Consider the following 25,072-nt stretch of genomic DNA (forward strand, 5'->3'; position numbering starts at 1 on the left):
GCTGTGTTTCTCGTTAATTTCTTTTATTGGCATCAGCAAATGTGTTAAACATGCATTGGAGTTCCCATGGCAACCACGATTTCCATTAAAAATACGGAATTTACACTCATGTTGTAATGCATGACGTAACTACTGAACAGAACAGAAAAATAATAAAAAGACATTTGTCCCTCGGGAATCGTCATTCTGGCACCGGAGAAATACAGCAGCACTTCACGTTAACAACTGCTTTATTTAGGCAAGAGATCAGCAAAGTTTGGCAGGACTTTTTATCATTACGGCAGATGCGCTGTCAGGTTGTACGGTAGGCAGTTGAGAGTCGAAGATAAAGATATTCAGAACAATTTGACAGCCTGCATTCTATTATTCTGGCAATACGGTATACTGTACATACCTATAGGAGATGTGTGTGTGTGTGTGTGTGTGTGTGTGTGTGTGTGTGTGTGTGTGTGTGTCATTTGTGCTTCAATCGGTCACACTATTCACAGATCTTTTTTGCCTCTTAGCCACAGACTGATTCTATCAGAGGTTGCGATGACCTGTATTGTCCCCGTATTGTCCCCTTTCCGTGAAACCAGAGAAAGATCACAAGAGAACCGAGGAAAAACGGAATAAGGAATCTGAGGCTAGTGGAGATGCGTGAAAGGTGCTAGTAAAGTGTTAGTAGAAGTACGGGTGCGGGGTTAGTCCCTCGACCAGAGAGAGAGAGAGAGAGAGTTATCTGTTAGCAACGTCTAATGAACATGTTAAAATGTTAAAAATGTTTATTAATGTCATCAGTTCTCACTTTCGTGTGTGTGTGTGTGTGTTCCATGAATATTTAAAGTGGAAGAAGAGGATGGACCGCTAAGAGATGTCGACCTACTCACTACCGACATATTTATAGTGCAAAATGGCTTGATGGAAGACTCGAGTGTGGAGAGGACAGAGGAACTGATTCTCTTTGCTCATGTTAGGTGTTCCGCTTGTTGCTCCATGCTGGCGATGTCAGTTCACGAGAAGAAATACACTGGAAGGAAAGAGAGGGAGGACACGGACGTGAAGAACGGAGGAGCTCCTGCTTCATTAGCACCAGAACACAGTAGCTTTGTAGATGAATTATTTAGTATAATGAGGACCTCCTGAATTATTGACATGGCCGCTCCTGCCTCAGGGCGGCTTTTTGGAGCAGAGATGTGACGAGAAGTTGGTTTTTATATCACTGATGCTGACAACAATCAGCACGACGTGGACGGGAACCAGAATGGCGTCTGCTGTACTTCCTGCTCTTAAATAAACTAAACGTACTGTATATAAAAAGACGGACACTTACAGAAAATGATGCCGACCACAATGACGCCGATGACGCCCATCATTATCATCATCTGGAAGAAGAAGAAATGACTGGTGAGTTGGAGAAATAACGGCGTCGGGAATCATGGCCGAAAAGAGAACTCTGTGGGTCCAGCGGGGGGAAAACTGCGGAGACGTTTCAGATCACGTCTTCTCTCTCGTCTGGTTTAAAATGCATTAACTGGCCGTCCTGATACTGGAATTCGGCTGGAATTCTGAACACGGCTGCAGCGCCTTTCTACAAAAAGGATTCCATTTCCAGCCAAAAACCCTAATTATGAGCCCACGGGTTTCCGATTCCCATTCGCCTGCACCTTATCCCCCCTTTCTCTTTTGGGCCAGTGGTGGCCTAGCGGGGGCAGTGGAGGTCTAGTTGGGGTGCGGTGGTGTTCTAGCGGTTAAGGAAGCGGCCCCGTAATCACAAGGTTGCCAGTTCGAATCCCGATCTGCCAAGGTGCCACTGAGAAAAGCACCGTCCCCACACACTGCTCCCCGGGCGCCTGTCATGGCTGCCCACTGCTCACCAAGGGTCATGGTTAAAAGCAGAGGACAAATTTCACTGTGTGCACCGTGTGCTGTGCTGCTGTGTGTCACATGTGACAATCACTTCACTATATAGCGCTATAAGCTTCCAAGTTTAGTTTCCAAGGGTGCTAGTAGCCTAGCAGGTAACACACTCGCCTATGAACCAGAAGACCCGGGTTCTAATCCAACTTACTACCATCGTGTCCCTGTGCAAGACACTTAACCCTGAGTGTCTCCAGGGGGACTGTCCCTGTAACTACTGACTGTAAGTCGCTCTGGATAAGGGCGTCTGGTAAATGCTGTAAATGTAAATGTAGTTCACGGTGTGCCGTCACCTTGCAGTTCTTCCACCAGTATTTGTTCTTCAGTTTGGCTGCGCAGCTTTCGAACTGTGAAGCCCCAGCCTGCAGGGCGTCGGCCCGGTCGTCCAGCTCGGACAGCTTCTGATCTCTCTCCAGGACTTTGTCCACGTTCACGCGCATGATGTCTACCACCTAAGGGACATAGGGGGGGTGGAGATGTCCGGTTTGGTAGTGTTGGTGGAGACTGTGTTTCGTTGATGTAAAGAGGTCATATTGAACGGTTCATTAATCATAGTTCCCATAATACTACAACACACACACACACACACACACACACACACACACCTCGTTCACTTGTGCCTGTGTTTGCTGCAGCCGTCTGTTGCTTGAGGTGTTTGGGGGTCCGGCTGGCGCTCCATCGGCTCCCGGTGGCCCGGGGGCAGCGTCGGGGGCGGGGTCAGACCTGGCAGGAGGAGGGCGTGTCGAATTCAGACAGAGAAAAATGACGCGGCGTGACGTCACGTCGCCGACAGCCGATTGGCCGACTGAGTGGAAAGTTGAAGTTTGTCGGGCTGCGCAGCATCATCGTCACCATGGAAACCAGCATGGAAAGTGCTGAGCGCGCTCGGTCCATTCATAAAATCGATCAGCGTTACGGTCAACGCGGTTAACCAATTCATCTTATTTCACGGCGACAACGAATTACTAAAGTAAAACGCTGACTGGCTGACGGATCATTTTCCCCACAGATGTCACGCGTGGAGACATCTAAATGGAATAAAACGCATTTTTACTCACGGAAATGTGTGGAATGGGAGACGCACAGTAAATAAAGGGAATAAACCTGTCGTGTATAAAGCCACCGGAGTCGGGACCGGTGCGGGGAAGGGGGTGTCCGCGTCGACACTCACATTTCCGCAGCAGCAGGACGAGACGATCGTCGGTGTTCGGTACTGGAGAGGCGGAATCACGGGGATCCAGGTCGGAACAGCACGCAGCCAGTCACCCGAACAGAGGAGGGGAACCGTTCACGGGTTGGCGAGTTGGGTCCAGCGGCTCCGTCCTCCTCCTCTGGCCGGACCGCGGGAACGCGCATTTCGGCTGCAGTGGCGCGTCACCGCCCCGTTGGCGCGGTTGCCAGGTCCAGCGGTTCCAACGTTGCTGCGTTTTCCCCAAATAGCCTCTAACATGCACCAGTTTTCTCAGGGACAGTCCCCCTCTGGAGACACTCAGGGTTAAGTGTCCTGCTCAGGGACACGATGATAGTAAGTGGGGTTTGAACCTGTGTGTGTGTGTTACACAGTAGGCTACTACCACCCTTATGGTAATACACATCTTCACCCTACTTGTCACACATATTTTATGTTTAAAAACATACATTTGTAATATTTGTTTCACTTGAATACTTGCAATATTGAGGTCAGTAGCAGTCGCACAAGCATTAAACTGCATATCATACCGTGTATGGCTGTGAAGAATTAAAAATTTGAATTCAACATACACAACACATAAATGTCGTGCGTGCGTGTTCGAGGCAAAATTGGTTTATGTGCAAGCTGTTCATTTCCATATGCAAAAAACAAAAGTAGTATCTTCATGTTCAAAGCTAATTATTTCACTAAATTCAACCAAAACACAGCAGAGCGAAAAGCGCGGACCTGGCAACCCACCGGAGTACCGCAGCGATGTCGGATGGGGCGGCGGGGCGACACTGCGGTATCCGACAGGATGGAGGGCAACATGTCGACTCGCCTCCGTTCTCATGTGCGAACTCCTACTCCACGTCCCATTTTAACTCGGTCCAAGTCTGAGATTCGGGGGGGTTCCATTTGCGTCCGAACATTCGGGCCAAACTAGGCTGCACCGAATTTGTCGAAATCAGCAGTTTTGGTGATGAAGCGCAATCTGGAACAAATCACACGCAGAAAGCATGGACCAGTTCCAAGACCAAGATATCATAAAAATTTATTTTAAGATGTACAGTTAAACTACATAACCATTTGCTAAATGAATTCAAAATAAATTCAACAAATAAATGTATGAACTATATATGCTGACATTCACAAACAGACTAGACATGTATAGAACTGTAAATACAGAAGATTCAGTCATTTCACACAGTTTTATTTATATCAAATTGAAAAGCCACTGTGCTCATTAGACATGCATGCAAATTTGCAATTAATCTCTAACTAAACGATCCTTCTATTGAACAAAAGTACACAGGAGAACAGCTTGATGTCTAACTTGCCAATCTTTATTTCGCAGCAATGGGGAGGAAACATAAGCACAAAGACAGGCCTAATTTTTGTAGCCACGGCTGGCTCTACGTCCACGGGCACGCTCGAACTTTCTTCCTTTGGAGCGGACATAGGGCCTGGAAAAGGAAAGAAATGCAAATACATAAAATGTGACAAGAACATGCATTAAATAGAATGATCACATTTATCTCATTGCTAAAGGACTAATGCACAGTCAAGACAGGAAGCAGTGGAGGAAGGGGGCAGACACTTACTTGGTGTGGCTGTGGGGTGTTCCAGGTGCTTTGCCAAAATGTCTGTACACCTCCCTGCTCTTGCGGGGACCTTCGGAGACGACACACATTAAAACTTAAACTTTTTTTTTTTTTAAATACAATTCTCCAAATAGGCCATTTCCAGACAGAATGGTAGGCAGATACAGTATTATTTAAATGTTTAAAATGTACAACTAATTGAATCAAGGCACACAATATCTGATTGGATAAGTAAGAATCTTTAATTAAAAGTTGGTTTGAGATATGATGATATGCATTTATGTACAACAACCTCGACGTGGTAAACTGTTAAAAAGAGGAGAAGGAGAATAAGAAGGAGAAGTCTTACCTGAGAGCAGCACAGTGCCCTGACCCCTAGGGGCGGCCATAGCCAACTGATCAAAGGTCATGACCTGTCCGCCAGATTTGAGGATCCTGCGGCGAGCACCAGCAGTCACTTTCAGAGCACAAATCTGAAATTACAGCGACTGGTCATGAAAAGATCCCGGCGGCGGCACCACCACCACCACGGTGCTAGTAATTCGATGCTCAGTTTTACCTTGAGCTTGGGAATATCCTGGATTCTGACGTCATCAGTCACTGTTCCCACAACAACAGCAGTTTTACTCTCACGGCCAGACAGCTTCATCTTACGGATCTGAAGTCATAGACACATTTACAAGGATTAAGTTACTGAAGAGTTGGGTCTATCAAAACCGAGGTTTTAAATGATCAGCCTGGAAAAGGAAGGACTAAAGCTGGAAATCTTCTCTGGTTAAGTCTTTACATCAATTCCCCTTTAGACAGCATAGAAACAAAAATGTTAATTATCAAAATATAATCTTAAAAATTTTAAAAACCAGGAGCCTGAGAAGAAAATAAGTATTATAGTAGGTGTATAGGGGTATATAGTAGATATACTAGGGGTATAGAAATTAAACGTATAATCGATGCGTCGCAATGCAGACATGGACTATTCTGCATCAATACGTTCGTACTGATGCCGCTTGGTGATAAAATCACTAAAAAAATATTCTCTTTTTAAAGAGAATAAAAATTCTCTTTAAAAAGTCGTGCTGGTAGTGACTGTGGTGGCCGGATCTGAGTACAGTCACACTCTGGGTCGGAGTGGCAGCCAATAGCATCAAAGCGGGCTAGTGCTCAAAGCGGGTATTTTTCTGGCTTCAGGTTGTAATGGGTTTGGGTCTGTGTGTGCAGTGGAGGAAACGCTGGTGAAGCAGGCAGAAAAGGGACAATATCACACTGCTTGCACACGAGACGGGGACGTTACACGTACCAAACGTTACTGCTTTAATGTGAACAAAATTAACTAAATGAATTAAAGGGAGCACAGGAGCTGGGTCCGGTCTGCTTGGTGGAGGGCCCACAGCATTGTGTATGCACGAGTGTAACAAGGTTTGTACGAGATCTTAACTCGCGTAGTTAAGATCATGTGACAGAGTAGAAAACTGAGGCATTGATTGTAATTAGTGCTGCACGATTAATCTAATCGTAATCACGATGTCAGTCTGTGCGATTACATGAACGCAAAAAGCTGCGATTTAAATGTGACGTGTTTGGTCACATGACTTTCAATTTGGTTCAATGGAGACCTCAGATTTGTGACCCACATAGACATCTGGGTACACGTACGTCAACGTCGCCGCCATATTGCGATAGGCTCTGCTGTGGCGTGAAGCATATACATGTCTATGGAGAGAAGTGCATAAAAATGCCTCACTCTTGTGCTGCTTGGGGCTGTACAAACCGCTGTACCCCATTTATCCCATTTTATAAGTCTTAACCTTAGCTAAGCTAGGCTAAGCTAGCGAAGCTATGCATTCCTGTGTTCAAGTCAGCCTCCAAACAACGTTTTGGTTAAACGTAAGAACTATAATACGGGATTTTATAATGGCCAAATATAATCAAAACAGCAGTTTAGCCTTACCAGGGTTTGTTGTTCGACAGTAATGTAAAGAGTTTTTTGTGATTAATTTAGTAGAATATTGTATTTTGGGCATTTCAAGTTGTTATAAGTAGTTTGTATGTTTCACTTTGAAATGAAACATTTCACTATTAGTAATTTGTATGCGACTTTTCTTTGATATACAAGCAAGTTCTGGGGCAGTGGTGGCCTAGTGGTTAAGGAAGCGGCCCCGTAATCAGAAGGTTGCCGGTTCGAATCCCGATCTGCCAAGGTACCACTGAGGTGCCACTGAGCAAAGCACCGTCCCCACACACTGCTCCCCGGGCGCCTGTCATGGCTGCCCACTGCTCACTCAGGGTGATGGGTTAAATGCAGAGGACAAATTTCACTGTGTGCACTGTGTGCTGTGCTGCTGTGTATCACATGTGACAATCACTTCACTTTTCTTTTAAAAGTGTCCTATATCATATCGCAATCGGATATGGCAATATTAATCTCAATAATATGCCTTTTTCCCCAAATCGTGCAGCCCTAATTGTAATCCAATCAAATCATGAGACCGGTGAAGGTTCACACCTCTTAATACATATAAAAGGAAACAGACAAAAGAAGAATGTGCGTTCGTTCCAGGACAACCTTGAATGTGAAACAACGTGGAAAACCTGGCCACACACAGAGGAATGGCGCGATGGAATACGTGGCGAAGGAATACGTGGCGGTGGAATACGTGGCGGTGGAATACGTGGCGGTGGAATACGTGGCGATATACTGACCAGACGAGACAGTGCCATCGGGGGCCGGTTGGTCTTGCTCATGAAGAGCCTCTTGAGGACAACCCGGTTGAAGGGAGCATCAGTACGGCGGGCCAGGAACCTGTACAGCTACAAGTAAGGCAAAATGGGGCAAATGGTTAGAAACCTGCGATAAACGCAGACGCTTGAGAGGCATGAAAAGCAGCCCACCTTGACCAGGAGCCGCAGGTAGATGTCCTGGCTCTTGGGCTCCTTCCTGTGAACCTTGCGGTCCTTGTTGTGCCTGATGTCGACTCCCTGGGGAACGAGAAGAGGCTGTTACAGCGCCACACGCCGCCGCGGATCACGCTCACCGGGTCGAACCTGAAGACTCCCGGCGGCGAGAGTCGCTGCTCTGCCGGCCACATCACGCCAGACCGGCGTCGGCTAACTAGCACTGTCAGTACGAGGCGAGCGTTCAACTGGTCCTCAAAATGTACCCCATTCGAGGCACGGCATACTTCGTGTGCGTTATCGGAGTTATTCCGAACAAACAAAAACGACATATCTGTACTTCGACTTCATGTGGTGAAACAGGCCGGCAACTTGCGCCTCCGTATCATGCGATGCACACAATGTGTCGCTAAAACAACTTTTAGAGCGACAATACGACTATCTCGCAAGCCCATGAACCCCGAAACGCCCCGGAGAACCTCAACTAATGTCAGAAGCGGAAACACAAGAAGAGATGGCGATGGATTTTAAAACAACTCGTCAGAGCGCAAATGCTAGAACGGCGCCTACCATCTTGGTCTGATGTGGAAAGGGAAGAGGAAGGGGGCCGGTCTCGCGATATTACGTTCGGCGAGATTACGGGGGTCACGGAGGTCACGTGCCGCGCTAACGCTAAGACCATTGGTCAGAACCGAACGTACTTCCGGTTGTAGCAGCAACGACTGCAACCGCTGTTCTGTGGTGCTTTGTTAGGAAAAAACACGCGTTTGACTTGATCTGTACGTCAAGATTTATAATTTATCTGTATACCTGATCTACAGATAAGGAATTGTCTGTCTATCTGTATGTATGAATGAATGAATGAATGAACGAACGAGAAATGGGAATGATGAACACCTTTATTATTATTTTAACAGAATCACAAATCATTTGGAACGTTTCAGCAGAACTAATATCACACAGTAATCCACCATAGCAAAGTGCAATGTTGCATTTCAATTTATTGGAATAATAAAATATTGAGATTGATTTGTAATTTGATTTCATTCTAATCCACAAACTGCAGTACTATCAGATCTGTTGTGGCTCAGATTTTGGTAAATGTTTTCATTTCATTGTGTGTTCGTAGAAAAACGGATTGCTTTTGATAAAATTATTTTTGATGTCGAAAATGACACAAAAATACAGTCCAGACTAGAGAAATGCCTCCAGCAAACACTGTTCGGGCAACTGGGGGAACCAGGGAGAAATTCACAGCCTATAAATGAAAGAAAAAACTCAAATAAGAAATAAATGACTGGAAGGGCTGATCGATCAAATGAACCAAACATACCTGCATCGTGGACCAGTACACCACTCCAGTCTACAAGAGAGATTTGAATGTTATCAGTTGTTCATATTGTATTACTATGTATCAATAAAACGAATATTGTTCAAATATTATAGTACAATAGTACTTGTGCAATTGAGGCCTATAATGTGTGCCCCTTACTTTGTATGAGGGCCAGAATTTATTTCTCCATTCTTCTAAAGGATCATCTCTCCTTTCCAGGGTGCTAAGCCCTAATAAATGAATAAATTAATTGTGTTCTAAAACAATGATCGAAGTCGACTGGGTTATCAGAGCCCCCTCACCTATGAAGAATGCACTGATTGTTGCAGGGGCACCAATCAGCTGGTCCAGTGCAACTTTTAGTGTCACTTGTTTCATCCTTCCTCCTGGTAACATCCTCTCTAGAGCCTTCAGCCAGTGGTAATTGAAATTTGCATGGAAACAGAATCCTACCATTGCCACACGCGCAGTCTGCTTCCAGTCTATGCTGTGTAACAGGTTAGTGGTGTCCTGATGGACAGTCCTTTCTAACTGGCTCTTCTGTTCATCGATGTCGGTCATGAAAAGGTCTGGCATTTGTGAATCTGTTTGGCTCTGTTTTCCTCCCAGGATGCCTTGATGAATGATGTCTGCTGTGGCAAACAGGGTTGTGTATCCCATGACATTACTCACATATGGGTGAGACTTGAATGACGACCAGACTCTCTTCATGATGTCTGCATGGAACAATATGGATGCTAATATTGCAATGGTTAAAATTGGTTTAATTTTGTGGGAACCCCTAAATTCTTAATCAGGGCCATACTTGCTCATTAAGTTTATTTTACTGGTGCAGATTCTACAATTGAAATGCTTAACAGAGGCCAGATATGTTTTACATATAACTTTACATATAACTAAATGAGAATACATATATGTTTTCAGTCAACCATAAGGTAGTTTGAAGAGTATAACAAATAGAAAAATATCAATTCATAACACATACATCCAGAATCAAATTCTCATATATAATCTTAGAGAGAACTTTATACATATATATGGGTAAAAATCTTACTATATTAGGACATTATCAACTGTTCTAAAGATATAGAATGAAGTTGATCCATGTGATAAAACTCATTACTTACCTGGAAGTGGCCTATTGGCTCTATAGAGTGAAGTGGGAGGTTTCTATTAGAGACTTTAACCAGTAGAAATCTGAACCTGAGCTGCTGACTGGTTGTGGGTCAAAGGTCTGTGAGCAATGACAGATAAGACAGAACTGACTAGGAGAGGAATATGCAGAAAAATAGAATATACAACTGCTTTGTTATAATAAAACAGACTAATGAATACATTTTGGAGTAAATTGGAGTAAATATGTATATAATCAGTCTACATAGGCATGTAAAGCATTACAGACATTTTCCTCAAACATTAATTTATAGTGAAAGTTTATAAAAAGTTTGGGTCACTGGAACAGCAGGTTAAAGCATAATTATTCCATTTCCAAGAACTACACAAAACATTGGACAAGACACTTTTATTATAACATTATATGGTCCAATTATCATAAAGCAAATGTCAACTCACCCATGCAGAGAGCAAATTCAACACTTGCATTTATTAATTCACTCAAACATGCAAACAGAGAGTGTAGCATGAGGCCCTAGCAGGCCAGAAACAGTCTTCTGTCGTGGTGCAGCTGTGAGCAGCACATGTGTGCTGTAGATAAATATAGATTTCAGCAGACCACTCCTCCCTCCTTAGCTTGCTGCCGCTATGACAATGGTGAGTGTTGCAGACTTCAATGGATGAATTCTCTGTTTTATTCTGAAATCAATCATATAGAATAATGAATGCCTTGGAGATTAACCTGTTTATTTCTATAACTGGACTGACACAGGGAATCAGGGTGTAAAATGATTAGGTGTGTTCTTCACCCTCACCCAAGTCCACTATAGACATATACTCTGTATATCGTAACTTTGGCTAAGTAGCAACGTGTACCTCATGTTACTGCCTCTACTTGATCGTAAAATGTCTTTCATGCATATTCCCATTCACAAATTCTATAGACCAAGAAGAAACCCGCTTCTTATTCATTTCTCCCTACAGTGGTCCATGGTGCTTTATGGAACTGCCAACCTTGAATCCTGAAGGCTGACATTGTGTCTTGGTGCTCACGAGACTTGTCAAAAGTCAAGTCAAAGTCAGCTTTATTGTCAATTCTGCCACATGTACAGGACATGCAGAGAATTGAAATTACGTCACCCTCACCCTCACCATATAGACATATGCAGACACTCACCCTGGCCGCTCTCGTCTGCCTTTGCCTTCTCATGCTCTCCTCACACTACTGGCAGAGGTTTGCTCCTCTCAAGTAATTGGTGTTTTATGACTTCCAGTTTATTCCACCCTGTTACCATTTCATATCCAACTAAACTCCCCATTGTTCTCTATCGATTGACTACACTGGATTTCAGATTCAGCCTGGAAATGGCATGGCAAGAATCCCAGTCAGCCTTGCTGAAGATTGTCTACTGAAGTTCCGCAAGGCCCTGTCCTTGTATCCTCTTCTTTTCTCCTTGTACAATAAAATACTTGGACATGTCATACAGACTCTCCTACCAGAGAGTGCAGATGATACTCTGCTCATTCTCATTTTCCCACATGTTAAACTATTGGCTCTTGGATGACTTTCCACCACTTCGAGTTGAATCCCAGTAAGACTGAACTGTGTATCAAAGGGGATCCACCATCGGGACATTTATTATTTCTTTAAAGAAAGCAAGAGATCTTGTCACACTACACAAAGACTTCTCATATTGACAGTGTTACTCGTTCATGCAGAAACATCAGATAACATCAGACCTTTACAAACCTTTACACCATCAGATGATTCAGACCATTTCTTTATTCCTGCTCAGTTACTAAATTCTGTGATATGAACTACTGCAGCTCTCTAGTAGTTGAACCTTTGCTAACATCCTGGTGCTAACAATGCTGCTTCAAAACCAGCATGGCTTCCTGTGGCTGATTGCATTCAAAACTCTTGCCTTTAATGTGAAGAATGGGCCCATTCCTTCTTATCTCTTGGCACTGATCAAGCAGAGGGTCACTTCTCGTCCACTCAGAGCATCAAGCACTTCTCATCTTCAGCCTATGCTCATCAAATGAAGACCTGCATGAAGACTTATTTAAGACTTAAACAATAATCTATATTTTTTCTCCTTCCCAGCCCCGGCACCTCTTGTCAGAACGGCCGAACAGCAGTTGATGATTTATGTCTCGCTATATAGCTATGGACTGCTATGCACGGATGTATCTCACCCTGGACAAGAACATATGCTAAATTCCATAAATGTATTTTAATCATGTTATTGTGTGTTAATTCCCTGTCAAAAAAAAATTAAAGTAAGTTAATATTAAAGGCTATAATTGCTCATACAGTCTTATGTGCCATACCTTATGCTGTTCAGTGAGATATATATTAATAAGAGTTAAGAGGTAGACCCTTTCTGTAAAATTTGAAACAAACTACATATTTAAACATGCCGGTGTATGTGTTTTTATCCATGCAACCACAGCATCATTTCCTATAAAGCAAATCCCTTATTGAACCTTGACAGCTTTGTGATGTGGATGGTGCATTCATTTCAACAATCCCATAGACGGGTAAAAAGCAATTCTGGGTCAGATCCCTATAGAGACTTAGGGACAATTTGTGTCTAGCAACTGTCTGAGCTCTTAGACGGGAGAATGTGTTAATGAGGGGCAGAGTTTAAGTTGATCAATTAAGGGCTTGTTAACATCTTGGCTGATGCGCTTCTGAGAGCTACTGTTTAACAAGCGGCCTTTAGACCCTGTGACAATGCAGCGGTGGCCCACGCTTTCAGAAACCAGTTGACTCTCAGATAATTGTGCCCATTTTCCCCTTCATCTCTTCACCCACTTCCTGTCACTCTCTCCACCAGGGATGTCTCTGGTATCAATTGAAGCCGTTTAAACGGAGTCATCAGTCAGCCTTATTCCCTTCATCGTCTGTGACTCCTCCCTTTGCCTTCTGTCTTCCTCTTTGACAATGACATCCCATCTTTACACTGAAATAGCCTCACTGGCAAACACAGAAGATGGAGGTGTGAAGCAAATCATTTCACAATGGGATTTTATTTCAGGATTTAGCTCGGTTCATGTGACAGTGGCTCTTTATTTTGTAGTGTTCAGTTTGTGACAGAAAGGAGGACACACTCAGTGCAACAGGTGAGTTTATATGCATTTCATATGCTTTGTGAAGAGTGTTGGACAAAAGAGAATTTTTATTTTTTTGACCACAGAACTATCTCGTGGGTTTTGGGTCATTGCAGATATGATAATGAAAATCATTAAATAACAGTAATATCAGAGATCTAATTAGGATTGTCTCATATTGTCAGTATTGTGTTTGAAATGAAGCATTTCCTTTTAATTCATATGTATCCTACTCACAATTCTTTCTATCATTAAAAAAATGACATTTTCAAACATGGTTTGAGATTATTATGAAAGAATATCTAATAATGCAAAAACCTGCATTTACTGTCTTATTTGTAAAGGCTTCTGTTTTTTTATAGGCCATCTAACAGTAGCTTTATTCATCAGCAAAATTTGCTTTAGTCTCTCGGCCAGATCAGGCAGAAGGTCCAGATTTAGTTCTTTTATCTAGTAGCTGTTAAACTGTTCAGAGTGCTGATGGCTGTTGGCTTTAATGTACTTTGTCCTACAGCGATGCGTCCATCCAGTACAATGGCCTTTGAAACTGGTGTGGAACACGGAGCCCCGTGGGGTCGAGACCTTTTCACATTCGTGACATCAGCCGCAGGTCACATGATGCGAACTCTTCAAAAACCACGCAAAAACCGGCCATCCAAGAGGCAGGTCAACCACCGCAGGTTTCTTCACAACATGATCCAGAGGTATCATATTTATTATTAATTGCATATTTTTTTGTGTCTAAACAATATAATATAATTTCTGCAGGGGAGGTGGTGGCCCAATATTTATAATAAAATCTATTTAATGTCAGATCTGTAAGGTAAACCATATCTGGTAAACCAAACAGCGGCTCTCTATATTTATATGAATACAGAAATTGCAATTGCATTCATTTCCATCATTTCTCTTTATAGGAAATTTGCAGAGATTGAGGCAGCAAATCATCAGTTGGCTTCTTCCCTATTTTCCTCAGCGGCTCCACCCGACCAATTAGGTTCCAAGTCTCCACAGAGAGTAAATAATGACCCTGACATCTTAAAAGAAGGTGCTTAGGCTTTATTTCTTAACGAAAATATTAATAATATGTTATCTTAATGTATACTTAAATCATGACTTAAGAATGGTTCGTCTTAGTCTTTCATCTCTTCCCTCATCAGGAATGTCTGTTTGTTCACATGAAACGAAGACTTATGAAAGTCAAGAAAAAGAAGATGGCTCCTGTTTCCACAACCGCCTTGTAGAGCGCAAAATACATCAGACGAGCCTTAGAAATGGTCCAAATTTAAAGACAATATGCAGTCCAAAATGGAAACCAACCAACGGCGGTCCCACAGGGGGTGGAAACAAAAAGACAGACAAAGGCAGGTTATGCAACACAGAGGAAGTGGAGCATCCCCCTGTTCCTGGCTGTGAAGGGGGTCTTCAAGAAGCGTCCTGTCTGGACTACGACAGCTGGGTGTCGGAGGACAAAATCTGCACCTGGCTGGACAGCATTGACAGAATTAGACACAGTCCAGAGCTGTTCACACCCCATTCATCCAAATCGCGAGATCTGTCCCCACACTTTAATGTCCCATCCTCGCCGGAGATCTCCCCCCTCTCCTTCGATTCCTGTGATTTTGGTGTCCAAATGAAGACAGTGTCTCCGCATCATTACCAGGTCCAAGGGAAAGGCACTGCGGAGAGGCAACAGCTATATATGGCCGACGGCCTGAATGATGTTTTGGGGCAACAAAATCCTCAGGTAACTATGGCAACCAGCTGGAATTCTCACTGCACGGCTCAAGGTGACAGCGCATTTCTAAACTCCATGGACAGCCAGCGGAGCCATGTGAGTGAAAGTGACGTCTCCTCCCAGGATGCCGAGACACCGAGCTGCCAGTTAAAGAACGCAGAAGACAGCGTGGTCCACGGGAGCAGGGGCATCACCACGCGCTGCCACGACACCTTCAGGGAGAGCGGCAGCTTCTTCAACCAAGCCCACCACGCGAGCGTAGCTGACGACTCCTTCGGTCTCCTGCAGAATCCATCGCTGGACCTGACTAGGGGTCAGTTGAGCACTTGTGTGAATGCACACGCCGGATATTGGGGACGTGAGACTCCTGACATCACCGGCTTGAACGTTGACGGCGTTGACTGCATAGGGAGCGAGTGTCGGTACAGTGGCAGCGCTGCCCCGTGCGCCCAGCACCCATTAGTGACCTCTGATGTGATGTTCACTCCACTGAGTGAAGCAATGGAAGGACATGTCACTGGCACTTCCAGCAACCAGTATAACTGCTTGAGAAGTTCATGTGTACATAGAGAAAACACTGGTCTGTACTCCTACAGCGCTGCTTCACAAGGTCAAACCCCGTTCATGGGCGTGGCTCTATCTTTCCCCGCCCCTGTCCAAAAGCCCCAGTCCAGTAAGATGTTAACGCCACCACTGAACGATGACTGGCTGTTTAATGATATCGTGCAGGAAGAGATGAGTGGAACCGTTAGACATGATTATAGTGCCGAATACAGTTGTGTTAAAAGTAAGGCTGCACATTACTAGGTGGCTGAACTTGCTTATCATTTTTGAAAAATACTTGGAATTCTTAATGAAGTGACAATTCCACACCATGAAAATAAAATAAAACTATTATATAAGGACCACTGTTAAAATGAATGTGACAAAATGTTAACGTTTCTTCTACATGTTTCACCAGTAAATACTACTGGACCATATTACCCTAATTTTATTGTGTTTGTGCATATCAAAATGTATCTATTTATTCATATTGCTTGATTATTGAAATAAAATTCATATTAAAAATGGAACCAACAAATAAATATGTTATTCAAAGCATATATTTGAAAATTCTTCTATATGCAGTAATGGCAACATTAATATGATGGAATTGTGCGTCCTGATTACTGGTGCAGTAAACTTACCAAAAGAACAAAGTATGCAACTGTCGTTCTCCTTCCAGTAATTGGTTTAATATGGTAAAGAGATGATACGTAATATATCAATATAACACATACTGAGGTGCATATGGTCTGTTTATAGCCACTATTATTATCAATGAATCATTATCTTTAATCAAACTTCTTTTGGTTTACAAGACATAGCAAGTACAGCTTGTTTCTTGGTATCTTGTTAACAAATATCATTCAGAAGAAAATCATCCTGTATTACACCATAATGTCACACAGATGAAGATGTCCACATTTCACACACGTGAAACCGTTCTGCCAACAAATAATGGCTGAGCTGTACAAAGCAAACAGCGACGTAACGTAGGACGCAGAACGGTACAGAAGCCTTTTCTCAGTACACTCTCACACTGTCAACACTGAAGAGGTTCCTCGGGTTCCTCAGACTTCAGGAAGGTGTCATTTGAGCTTGGAAGTACTGCAGAACCAGTTTATTTATACGTAGCACCAAAAGGGGTCTTCTACAGAGACAGGCAGACAAATCCACACGTACATGAATGTAGGACAGACCAGCATACGCACTTCACCTTCCTCATACTCGCCGCAGGTCATGACCTCAGCTGAGACTTTACACCAACTGTTGGGAGTAGTGAGTGGACGTTAAACACCCATGAGTCTCTTAAAGACACATCTTTCTCTCATCAGACCATGCGCCCTGACTGCCAGACATGGTTTTATTCTAAAATGAAAAAAGTAATCTGTGTTGAAGGGATCGATTAATAATGAAGGGCTGGAACAATCGACAATCGTAGGTGAACAGGTGGCATTTCAGAAGGATTTGGGGGCATTTTTCTGCTGATTCACGGCAGCAATGTCTCTTCAGACAGGAAAAATGGAAATTTCAGTTTTTAATTTAAGTACTTTTTTACCTAGAAAAGATTCACATGTTTCCACTGAACCTCATTTAATATCATCATCTGGAATCTTTTTTATAATAATGCTCTAAACTACAGAGACTACACTACTAAAACTACATTTAATTCCCTTTTTCTCATCCATACGCCAATGTAAAAAAAACACTCCATTCATACATATTTTTCATTCATATTTTACACCATTATTTAAAAGAAATTACAGAATTTTTTTGTCTTATAAGATTATGATATGGTTGTGATGAGAAATGACGGTACAATACTTGGCTTCATTCTCGTCTGCAAAAAACATTGTCATTCACGGGACTGGTCCCTCCACCATCCCTCCACCGACACCCAAATCCAGGAACTAGCTGCTGAGCAGCCTGTTCATCTCACACCCGTACGGAGCCCAAAGCAGGAGATGAGGAAGACGGGAGATACGTCATATATTCACAGAGACAAAAAAATCATTCATAAATAACGCAGATTAAAATTCGGCTGGCCGAATTTGAGTCATGTTCAAGTTAAGAAACTCTACCTAACTAGTTATCTGTCTAATAATCTACCTCTCACCAGCTCCTAATGATCTGTCTACCAGCCGGGTCAGTGCATGAGATGAGTTCTGGTCCAACAGCTTGATAAATGATATGAATTCTCTCAGAATAACCATTATGAGCTCGGTCTAGAAAAGGTTTAGACTTGCTTATTATTCCATTATGATAATCATGTACTACAATTGGCTTCTTATTAGTTTATGCAAACGGAACTGTGTTTCTGTTTCTCACTCATCAAGTTAATCTTTTTACTACTAGTATGTATGTAGAACGTCATGAGTTTAAAATCTTATTCAACTTCACTATTAAACATATCACCATATCAGTTTTTAAATTAACTTTTTAATGACTTTCTAGAGTTCAAGAACTTCTTAAGAATTTAGCAATTTGTTTAAGCGAGAAAGAGAGGACAGAAATGGTCTGATTAAAGCCCAACAGTGATAATGTGATATTTAACACTGACAGGACCACAAATCTGCTGCTTCATTATAAACATGCAGATGTTCAGGATTTACAGAGGCCTTCAGCATGGAAGCCACCGTGATACTGCCACATCAAGTAAATGCATTTTGAGTGAAGTTTCTGGGAAACATTTCCCAGCTGGTGAAGTTGTAGTCTTTTCTTGTGTTAGAATTCTGCTCCATTTGATCTGTATGTTGTATTTCTACATTTCCTCCTGCTGCAAGTCAGTGGATCTTTTCAGCAGCTGCCGCTCATTCGGTTTCGTTCAGGCTGTAGGGTGGTGGTGGTCCCAGAGCATGCTCAGAGGGAATGGGGGTCCCAGGGGCACCACTGGAAGGGGTTGGGGAAGAGGGTGGCTCCTCTGAATCAGAATTTTCCAGAGAAAGGTCATCCACCAGTGCTCTGCGTCCAGATCGCACTGAGAGTGGGACAGGGGCACGCCTGCAAAGAGAAAAATGATTAATGGACATGGACAATATGGAGTGAATAACACATCATGTTAATTACAGAAGATCAGACTTGTTAGTTTGGAAAAGGACTGCTTTATAATGTGCGTTTAAGCAGATAACCAGAGACCCCATTGTAGGGTGGTCACAAAGGATGGACAGTAAATGGTCCCTAGAACAGAACAGCAGAGGACAACAGAGGACCGGGACCGAGAAGGCTCTGATGCAGTGTAACAGCTATTTCTCTTTAGAATAATGTGGAAAAGTTAAGACTTGTCAAACGCAAATCCTACCAGATCCCAGCCCTCCAGAATAAAGGCAAATTTGGAATTCGGAATTTGTACCGGCCTTCCGTGTCAGATTTCTTTTTTGCACCCGAATGGTTTGTATTTTCGGAATGACCTGTTTGACCGTTTACTCTTATTAAGATGAAGGTCAAGAAACAAACAGAGGAAAGAAATAAGCAGAATTCACCACACACACACACACACACACACACACACACAGATACACACAGATACACACGCATCTTTCTCACACAAAAAGCCAACCTACTTTTCCGGTCTCCAGTCCGGTATGCTGAGTGGTGTTGGGGAACAGACACATGCAGCATGATGTGGACGTGGAAAAGATGGAATAAACAAAAACAAAACAACAAACATGAACATAAACACACACACACACATGGAGGCGGGGCCTGAACAAAAGTAAAAAGCTATGGGTGTCTGTAGCACGAATGCTTATTAATATAAGCAGCCAACGTAAGCGAGAATCAATCGGTAAGGTTTGTAACAACACACACGTACATATTTGTATTTATTAGTCTGAAGATTTCCTTCTACTACGGTCCTTGTGCAAGTATATAAGCACAGGAGGAAATCGATTCATTAACTCATGTATGTCTGGTTGCACTGTGATGGTAAACGCTGCATGCAACGTTTTCTTGCCGCAGAACTGCGCCGAATGTTGAGCTGAGTCCATCAAACACGCGAGAAATGGCAATCAAACGCAGCTACAAAGTGCCGAAAAAACACGTATGGTGTTCTTTCCGAACATCCATGAGGACGAGGCTGAACTCCTACCTGAAGCAGCGCTGTACTCAGATCAGGCCGCCACAGTCACTACCGCCACTATTTTTTAACTAGAACTTTTATACCACTTTCTTTTTTTTGAAGTGATTGTCACATGTGATACACAGCAGCACAGCACATGGCGCACACAGAGAAATTTGTCCTCTGCATTTATCCCATCGCCCTGAGTGAGCAGTGGGCAGCCATGACAGGCGCCCGGGGAGCAGTGTTTGCTCAGTGGCACCTCAGCGGATCGGGATTTGAACCAGCAACCTTCTGATTACGCTTCCTTAACCGCTAGGCCACCACTGCCCCATTATGACATAATCGATTATGTTCTGCACTGCATCGATGCAGAATCTGCCACGTCTTAATAGATGCATGTTAGTATTTTGCATTTTGAACTTGCTGTACATGCTGTTCTGATTTATTTTGCAGATGAGATGCACATTATTGCTGGTTGTTATAGTGTTTTTTGAAGACATATGGCAATGTTTCTGGGTCCAATCCAGGAAAGAACATTGTGGAGCAGAGACCCGGGTCCAGTTCCATATTGTATACACCAAATCCCAACCATAAGCATTTGCTTTTTCATCTATGTAAAAATGTATAAACGAATAACACGTTCCCAAACTTGTTTTAATGGCCCTAAAAGTGTGGACATAATGGTTCACACACACACAGACGGATCCAAATACACACCTGAGCTGGCTTCGTAGTGCGTTGATCTCTCGGTTCATGCTCTGGCTGCTGTCACTCATCTCCTCCAGTTCTCGCTGCAGCTTCCTGCGCAGGGCGTTGGAGCGAGAGTTCTCCTCCTCCACCTCCTCCAGCTGCCGCTTCAGCTGCCGAAGCCGAACCATGGACTTCTCCAGCTGAGGAGGTCGAACACGGGAGCAAGTGAACAACTGAACAAGAAGGAGGAGCAGATGGAGGAGTGATGGCGCTGCACCTGCTCTCTGTACTGTTCTGCATGTCTCCTTTCATCATCTGCCTGCATCACCACCTCTTTCAGTTTCTTCTCCGTTTTCCTGACCAGTTTGTTGGCAATTGCCCGTTCCCTGTAAGAAGACAGAAACATCACTCCCTAGTCCTCTTCTTTGTCCACCTTCACCCTTCCTGACTCCCTTACTGTCTCTCCTGCTCCAGTTGCTCCTCCATGGAGTCGATCTTGGCCTCCAGGGCAGCAATGCTGAGTTTGTGTTTGCCCCTGACGGCCCCCTCCATCTCCCCCAGGCGAGCTTTCAGCTCCTTATTCTGCCTCTCCAGCTGCTCCCGCGCTCCGTCGCTCTTCTGCACCAGGGTCCTCTCGCCGGCCAGCTGCACCGTCAGGGTCTCCACCTGACCAAGGTGAGAAAGATGGGAGTGGAGGACACAGGCCCTGCCTGAAGTGTAGTGTAGCAGTACAGGTATTGTGTATCTGTTGTGTAAATGCGCTTCATATTTTTGTACCTGTAGCAGACTGTCTAGCGTCATGCCTGTAGTAGCTTTGCACTAGTGTACAAGTATTGTACTTATAGTGGCTGTAGTGGACTGAGTTAGGGTTGTCAACTAAAATTCCCAGTTAGCACTGGCGTCGATTCTGAAATTCCTCCGGCTACCTGTTTACATGAAAGACACGATTCTGCAGGACCAGCTGGCTGGAAAATGGCAAATGAAGGCGCACTGTTGGGAAGTATTTCGGGTCGAGTCGAGCTTGTCCAATAAAAGAGCGGTCAGCAAACACGAACTTCCGGTCTGTAGTATACTATCCTTTCCAATGATTCACCGCTTTTAAATTGGTTTCTGGTGTAAATTGGTTTCATTGGTGTTTGCATGTTGTAAATGTATTAAATGCTAGTTTTTTAATAAAATGCTCATTTTCTTAAATGATAAAAAGTTTCATTTGGAATTCTCAGCCCCTGTCGTTGGAGGTGAAACGTTGGAGTACAGCTGGAGTAGAGCACAAAGCTGTACTTGTCAGGTCGGGTCGGCCTTAACATTTCAGGCCTGATTACAGCTCTAATTGCTCAACGCACATATATTTTTCACTTCTGCAGCATGAGGAGTGGCCCAAAACATTAAAATACATTTATTTAATCTATTCGTTTATTAAATATAATAAATTATTTATTATATTGCTTTAGTACTAGCCTAGTGGGTAACACACTCGCCTATGAACCAGAAGACCCAATGCCTTCAAATTACTACCATCGTGTCCCTGAGCAAGACACTTAACCCCGAGTGTCTCCAGGGGGGGACTGTCCCTGTAACTACTGACTGTAAGTCGCTCTGGATAAGGGCATCTGGTAAATGCCAAAAATGTAAGTAGAGTAAGTAGTATAGTCATGGTGTACCTGTAAAGCGGACTTCCTCATCCTCTCTCCCACCAGCTCAGCGTTACTCTGCTCCTCTTCAAGCTCCTCCTCGAGCTGAGATACCCTGGCCTCTAAGCGCCTCTTCTCATCACACAGTGCAGCTCTGATCAGAGAGATGTTATTAGTGAACCGGCACACACACACACACACACACACAGTACTATTCATATCAGTATTATGAATACTCTTTCTGACACCAAAACACTCAATACTGACTTGTCAGTGGAGCTGTTGACCATCTCATCAGCCATTTCGTCCCTCTCCTGCTGAGCCTGCCTCTTCAGCCTCTCAGACACCGAGAGCTCCTGAGGACGTGAACGGGATTTCAGTTCCAACAAGTCCACAGTACCGAGTACCGAGCAGAAACAGGCGTAAATGTCACACACCTCAGTAAGCTGTGCCAGCTCTGCCTCCAGAGTCTGCAGACGCTTCTCGTTGTCCTTTGAGTGGGCGACAACCTCGTCACGAGCCAGCCTGGTCTCGTCCAGCTCCCGCATAACTTCTTTCATCTGGGCCTGAGGACCACAAATTCAATTCCACCGTTCTCCTTCCCTCTCCCTCTCCTCCTCCCAGGCACATGCACACACGACTACTTCCGAGCTGCTACCTGCAGGCGCCGCATCTGCTTCAGAGCCTCCTCCCTGCCCCGATTCGCCGCCTCCACCTGGGACTCTGCTTCCTGAAGCTCCGCCTCCAGCTGCTTTTTGACGGTCAGAGCCTGAGCTCTCTGAGTCTTCTCCTCCTCAAGCTGGGTCTCCAACTCTCTCACCTACACAGTACACACAGGACCCAAATCCCACCTAGTACCATCGTGTCCATGAGCAGGACACTTAACCATGAGTGTCTCCAGGGGGGGACTGGTTAAGGTCGTCTGGTAAGTACAGTAAATGTAAAGTGCACCTGTTTGCTGAGGGCTCGTCTCTTCTCCTCTCCCTTCTCCTCTTTGGTGCTGATCTCGCGCTCGAACTGAGCCCTGAGGGCCTGCAGTGTGACTTCCAGCCGCAGTCGCGAGTTCTCCGCCTCCGCAAGCTCCTCCTCCAGCTCCTGCGTCTGGTCCCTCAGAGACTGGGATTCCGTCTCCAGAGCCCGGCGAGAGCGCTCCAACTCGTGGACCTGAGAGGAGAGGAATGTTCTACTTCTCCTCTGTGTGTGTGTGTGTGTGTGTGTGTGAGAAAGCGTCTCACATTCTTGCCAAAGTCATCCTGTTGGTTGACGAGCTGCTCCATGTCTATGCGGAGCTGCTTATTGGATCTTTCCAGTTCATCCTTCTGGTCCAAAGCTTCCTGCAGCTCACGTGACAACGCGAGGTACCGCGTCTCCTTTTCACGGCTCTCTGCTTCGGCGCGATCTCGCTCGTCTGACAGGCGGGCGCTCACCGCCTTCTCCTCGGCCAGACACTGACACCAATCCAGAAGCAGCGTGAAATGAAGGTGCCCGCTGCATGGCATCATTCCAGAACACATCTCCTAACCCTACCTGGTCGAATTTCTTCTGCCTCTTCTCCAGGGCAGTGCAGTTCTGCCTCTCTCTCTGGAGGGCGAGGGTCATGTCCTCTATCTCCTCCCTCAGCCGGTCCCTCTGCCGCTCCACCCTCTCCTTCTCCTCCTCCTTCACTCGCTCCCTCTGAGTGGCGTTCTCCAGCTCCCTCTGCATCTTCCTCCTGGATTCCTCTCCAGCTTCCACCGCTGCGTTCACCTCTTCTGACTGCCTCTTCAGCTCTGCCAGCTGCAGCGTATATATCAGCGTATATATCAGCGTATATATCAGCGTATATATCAGAGTATATATCAGCGTATATATCAGCGTATATATCAGCGTATATATCAGAGTATATATCAGCGTATATATCAGCGTATATATCAGCGTATATATCAGAGTATATATCAGCGTATATATCAGCGTATATATCAGCGTATATCAGAGTATATATCAGCGTATATATCAGCGTATATAAGCGTATATCAGAGTATATATCAGCGTATATATCAGCGTATATAAGCGTATATCAGCGTATATATCAGCGTATATATCAGCGTATATATCAGCGTATATCAGCGTATATATCAGCGTATATATCAGCGTATAACGTATATCACTTCAAATAAGATGAAGCATCATCATGGTTTCATTTGACCTTATTTTGCACAATGAAAGAACTCAAATGTTAATGGTGGTAGTATCCTGGCGTGTAACACACTTGTCTATGAACCAGAAGACCCAGGTTCAAATCCCACTTACTACCATCGTGTCCCTGAGCAAGACACTTAACCCTGAGTGTCTCCAAGGGGGGACTGTCCCTGTAACTACTGATTGTAAGTCGCTCTGGATAAGGACGTCTACTGTACATGTAAATGCCTTTTAAAACGATGCATAGCGTCCTGCATATTGTGAGGGGTGGAGCGTCAGAATAACCACACCCACTTATTTACTACTGTGTGAATGCTGTGGTGCAATGATGTTTGGCAACTAATTTACCCATGATTCTCCACTCATGCAGGAGACGGAGAAGAAGGAGACGTCAACAAACTAGTACCTGTTAACCACTGTTTAACCAAGAGATGAAAACTCTACATTTCCGTTTATATAGATTAATAGAAGCAATTCAAACAATTCTGCAAAAATAATTGCGATGAGGTGATAACGTAACAACGGCGACAGGCCTGGAAATGCTAAAAGTAAATTAGTCAAAATAAAAATGTGACTCTCTTTGGCCATTCATGGAAACACTACAGATGCATTACTGTTACTGTATAAAAACAGCCAGAATCTGACCACTACTGATGAAGCACAACACACACACACACACACACACACCTGCTGTGTATGAGCTTGGATCTGCCTGGTCAGTTCCTTTGTTTTCTCCTGCTCCTCCTCCAGTCTCTCCATCAGGTTGGTCCTCTCCTCCTCCAGGGCCCGCACCCGGGAGCCCAGAGCCAGCTTCTGCCTGGTCTCATCCTGCAGAAGCTCCTAGAATCCGCGGGTTCACAACAGATCAGCGTTCTGACAGGATAAAGGAGCGTTAGTGTCGGGGACTTTGCGTTACCTGGGTGTCGTGCAGCTGGCTTTCCAGACTGCTGACTTCCTTTCCCAGACGGAGTGATTTGGAATCAAATGAAGAAAGAGAACTGGACAGATTTTCAATCTCGGTCTGAAAGAAGGGAAGAGATGGGAAGGGAAAGAAGAAATGCAAAAAGATCCTTACTTTTCTAAAGCCCCTTCACCCACCTGGA

At 44.3% G+C, this 25,072-nt stretch overlaps 5 protein-coding genes across 13 annotated transcripts in view; 1 reads left to right on the forward strand and 4 right to left on the reverse strand.

Annotated features, from left to right (window-relative positions):
* Positions 1–2: 2 nt before the first annotated feature.
* On the reverse strand, positions 3–3,316 carry vamp1b (vesicle associated membrane protein 1b). The gene is made up of 5 exons (XM_028980581.1): positions 3,071–3,316; positions 2,505–2,622; positions 2,193–2,351; positions 1,313–1,364; positions 3–1,009 (listed from the first exon to the last, which is right to left on the reverse strand). Coding segments are annotated over exons 1-5 (348 nt in total). The 5' UTR covers positions 3,073–3,316; the 3' UTR covers positions 3–992.
* A 1,078-nt stretch (positions 3,317–4,394) lies between these two features.
* On the reverse strand, positions 4,395–8,165 carry rpl18 (ribosomal protein L18). The gene is made up of 7 exons (XM_028980580.1): positions 8,137–8,165; positions 7,564–7,650; positions 7,375–7,482; positions 5,234–5,332; positions 5,024–5,147; positions 4,675–4,744; positions 4,395–4,536 (listed from the first exon to the last, which is right to left on the reverse strand). Exons 1-7 carry the CDS (start codon positions 8,137–8,139, stop codon positions 4,461–4,463), a joined length of 567 nt encoding a protein of 188 aa, XP_028836413.1. The 5' UTR covers positions 8,140–8,165; the 3' UTR covers positions 4,395–4,460.
* Positions 8,166–8,719: 554 nt separating this feature from the next.
* LOC114791143 (mpv17-like protein) lies at positions 8,720–9,610 on the reverse strand. The gene is made up of 4 exons (XM_028981713.1): positions 9,202–9,610; positions 9,059–9,129; positions 8,900–8,929; positions 8,720–8,824 (listed from the first exon to the last, which is right to left on the reverse strand). The coding sequence occupies exons 1-4, from the start codon at positions 9,608–9,610 to the stop codon at positions 8,720–8,722; spliced, it is 615 nt and encodes a 204-aa protein (XP_028837546.1).
* Positions 9,611–13,645: 4,035 nt separating this feature from the next.
* On the forward strand, positions 13,646–16,758 carry c16h19orf85 (chromosome 16 C19orf85 homolog). Its single transcript, XM_028981003.1, has 4 exons — positions 13,646–13,833; positions 14,047–14,177; positions 14,290–15,540; positions 16,745–16,758. Exons 1-4 carry the CDS (start codon positions 13,646–13,648, stop codon positions 16,756–16,758), a joined length of 1,584 nt encoding a protein of 527 aa, XP_028836836.1.
* Positions 16,516–25,072, reverse strand: part of myh14 (myosin, heavy chain 14, non-muscle) — a 28,817-nt gene continuing 20,260 nt past the window's right edge. For 6 of the 9 annotated variants that reach the window (XM_028979868.1, XM_028979866.1, XM_028979865.1 and 3 more), the window contains 15 exons: positions 25,068–25,072; positions 24,886–24,990; positions 24,657–24,809; positions 23,319–23,567; positions 23,027–23,239; positions 22,743–22,955; positions 22,450–22,611; positions 22,229–22,357; positions 22,059–22,147; positions 21,822–21,945; positions 20,618–20,826; positions 20,438–20,546; positions 20,188–20,360; positions 18,971–18,994; positions 16,516–18,410 (listed from right to left, as the gene is read on the reverse strand). The exon at positions 25,068–25,072 is cut by the window's right edge and continues 202 nt beyond it. In XM_028979868.1, coding sequence (XP_028835701.1) covers positions 18,221–18,410; positions 18,971–18,994; positions 20,188–20,360; positions 20,438–20,546; positions 20,618–20,826; positions 21,822–21,945; positions 22,059–22,147; positions 22,229–22,357; positions 22,450–22,611; positions 22,743–22,955; positions 23,027–23,239; positions 23,319–23,567; positions 24,657–24,809; positions 24,886–24,990; positions 25,068–25,072 — 2,147 coding nt within the window. In that variant the 3' untranslated portion in view covers positions 16,516–18,220. The remainder of the gene's footprint in view (positions 18,411–18,970; positions 18,995–20,187; positions 20,361–20,437; positions 20,547–20,617; positions 20,827–21,821; positions 21,946–22,058; positions 22,148–22,228; positions 22,358–22,449; positions 22,612–22,742; positions 22,956–23,026; positions 23,240–23,318; positions 23,568–24,656; positions 24,810–24,885; positions 24,991–25,067) is intronic. The other 3 variants (XM_028979870.1, XM_028979864.1, XM_028979861.1) reach the window with 2 other exon arrangements.

The sequence above is a fragment of the Denticeps clupeoides genome, chromosome 5 (assembly GCF_900700375.1).
Source record: "Denticeps clupeoides chromosome 5, fDenClu1.1, whole genome shotgun sequence".
In the NCBI taxonomy this organism is placed as follows: domain Eukaryota; kingdom Metazoa; phylum Chordata; class Actinopteri; order Clupeiformes; family Denticipitidae; genus Denticeps; species Denticeps clupeoides.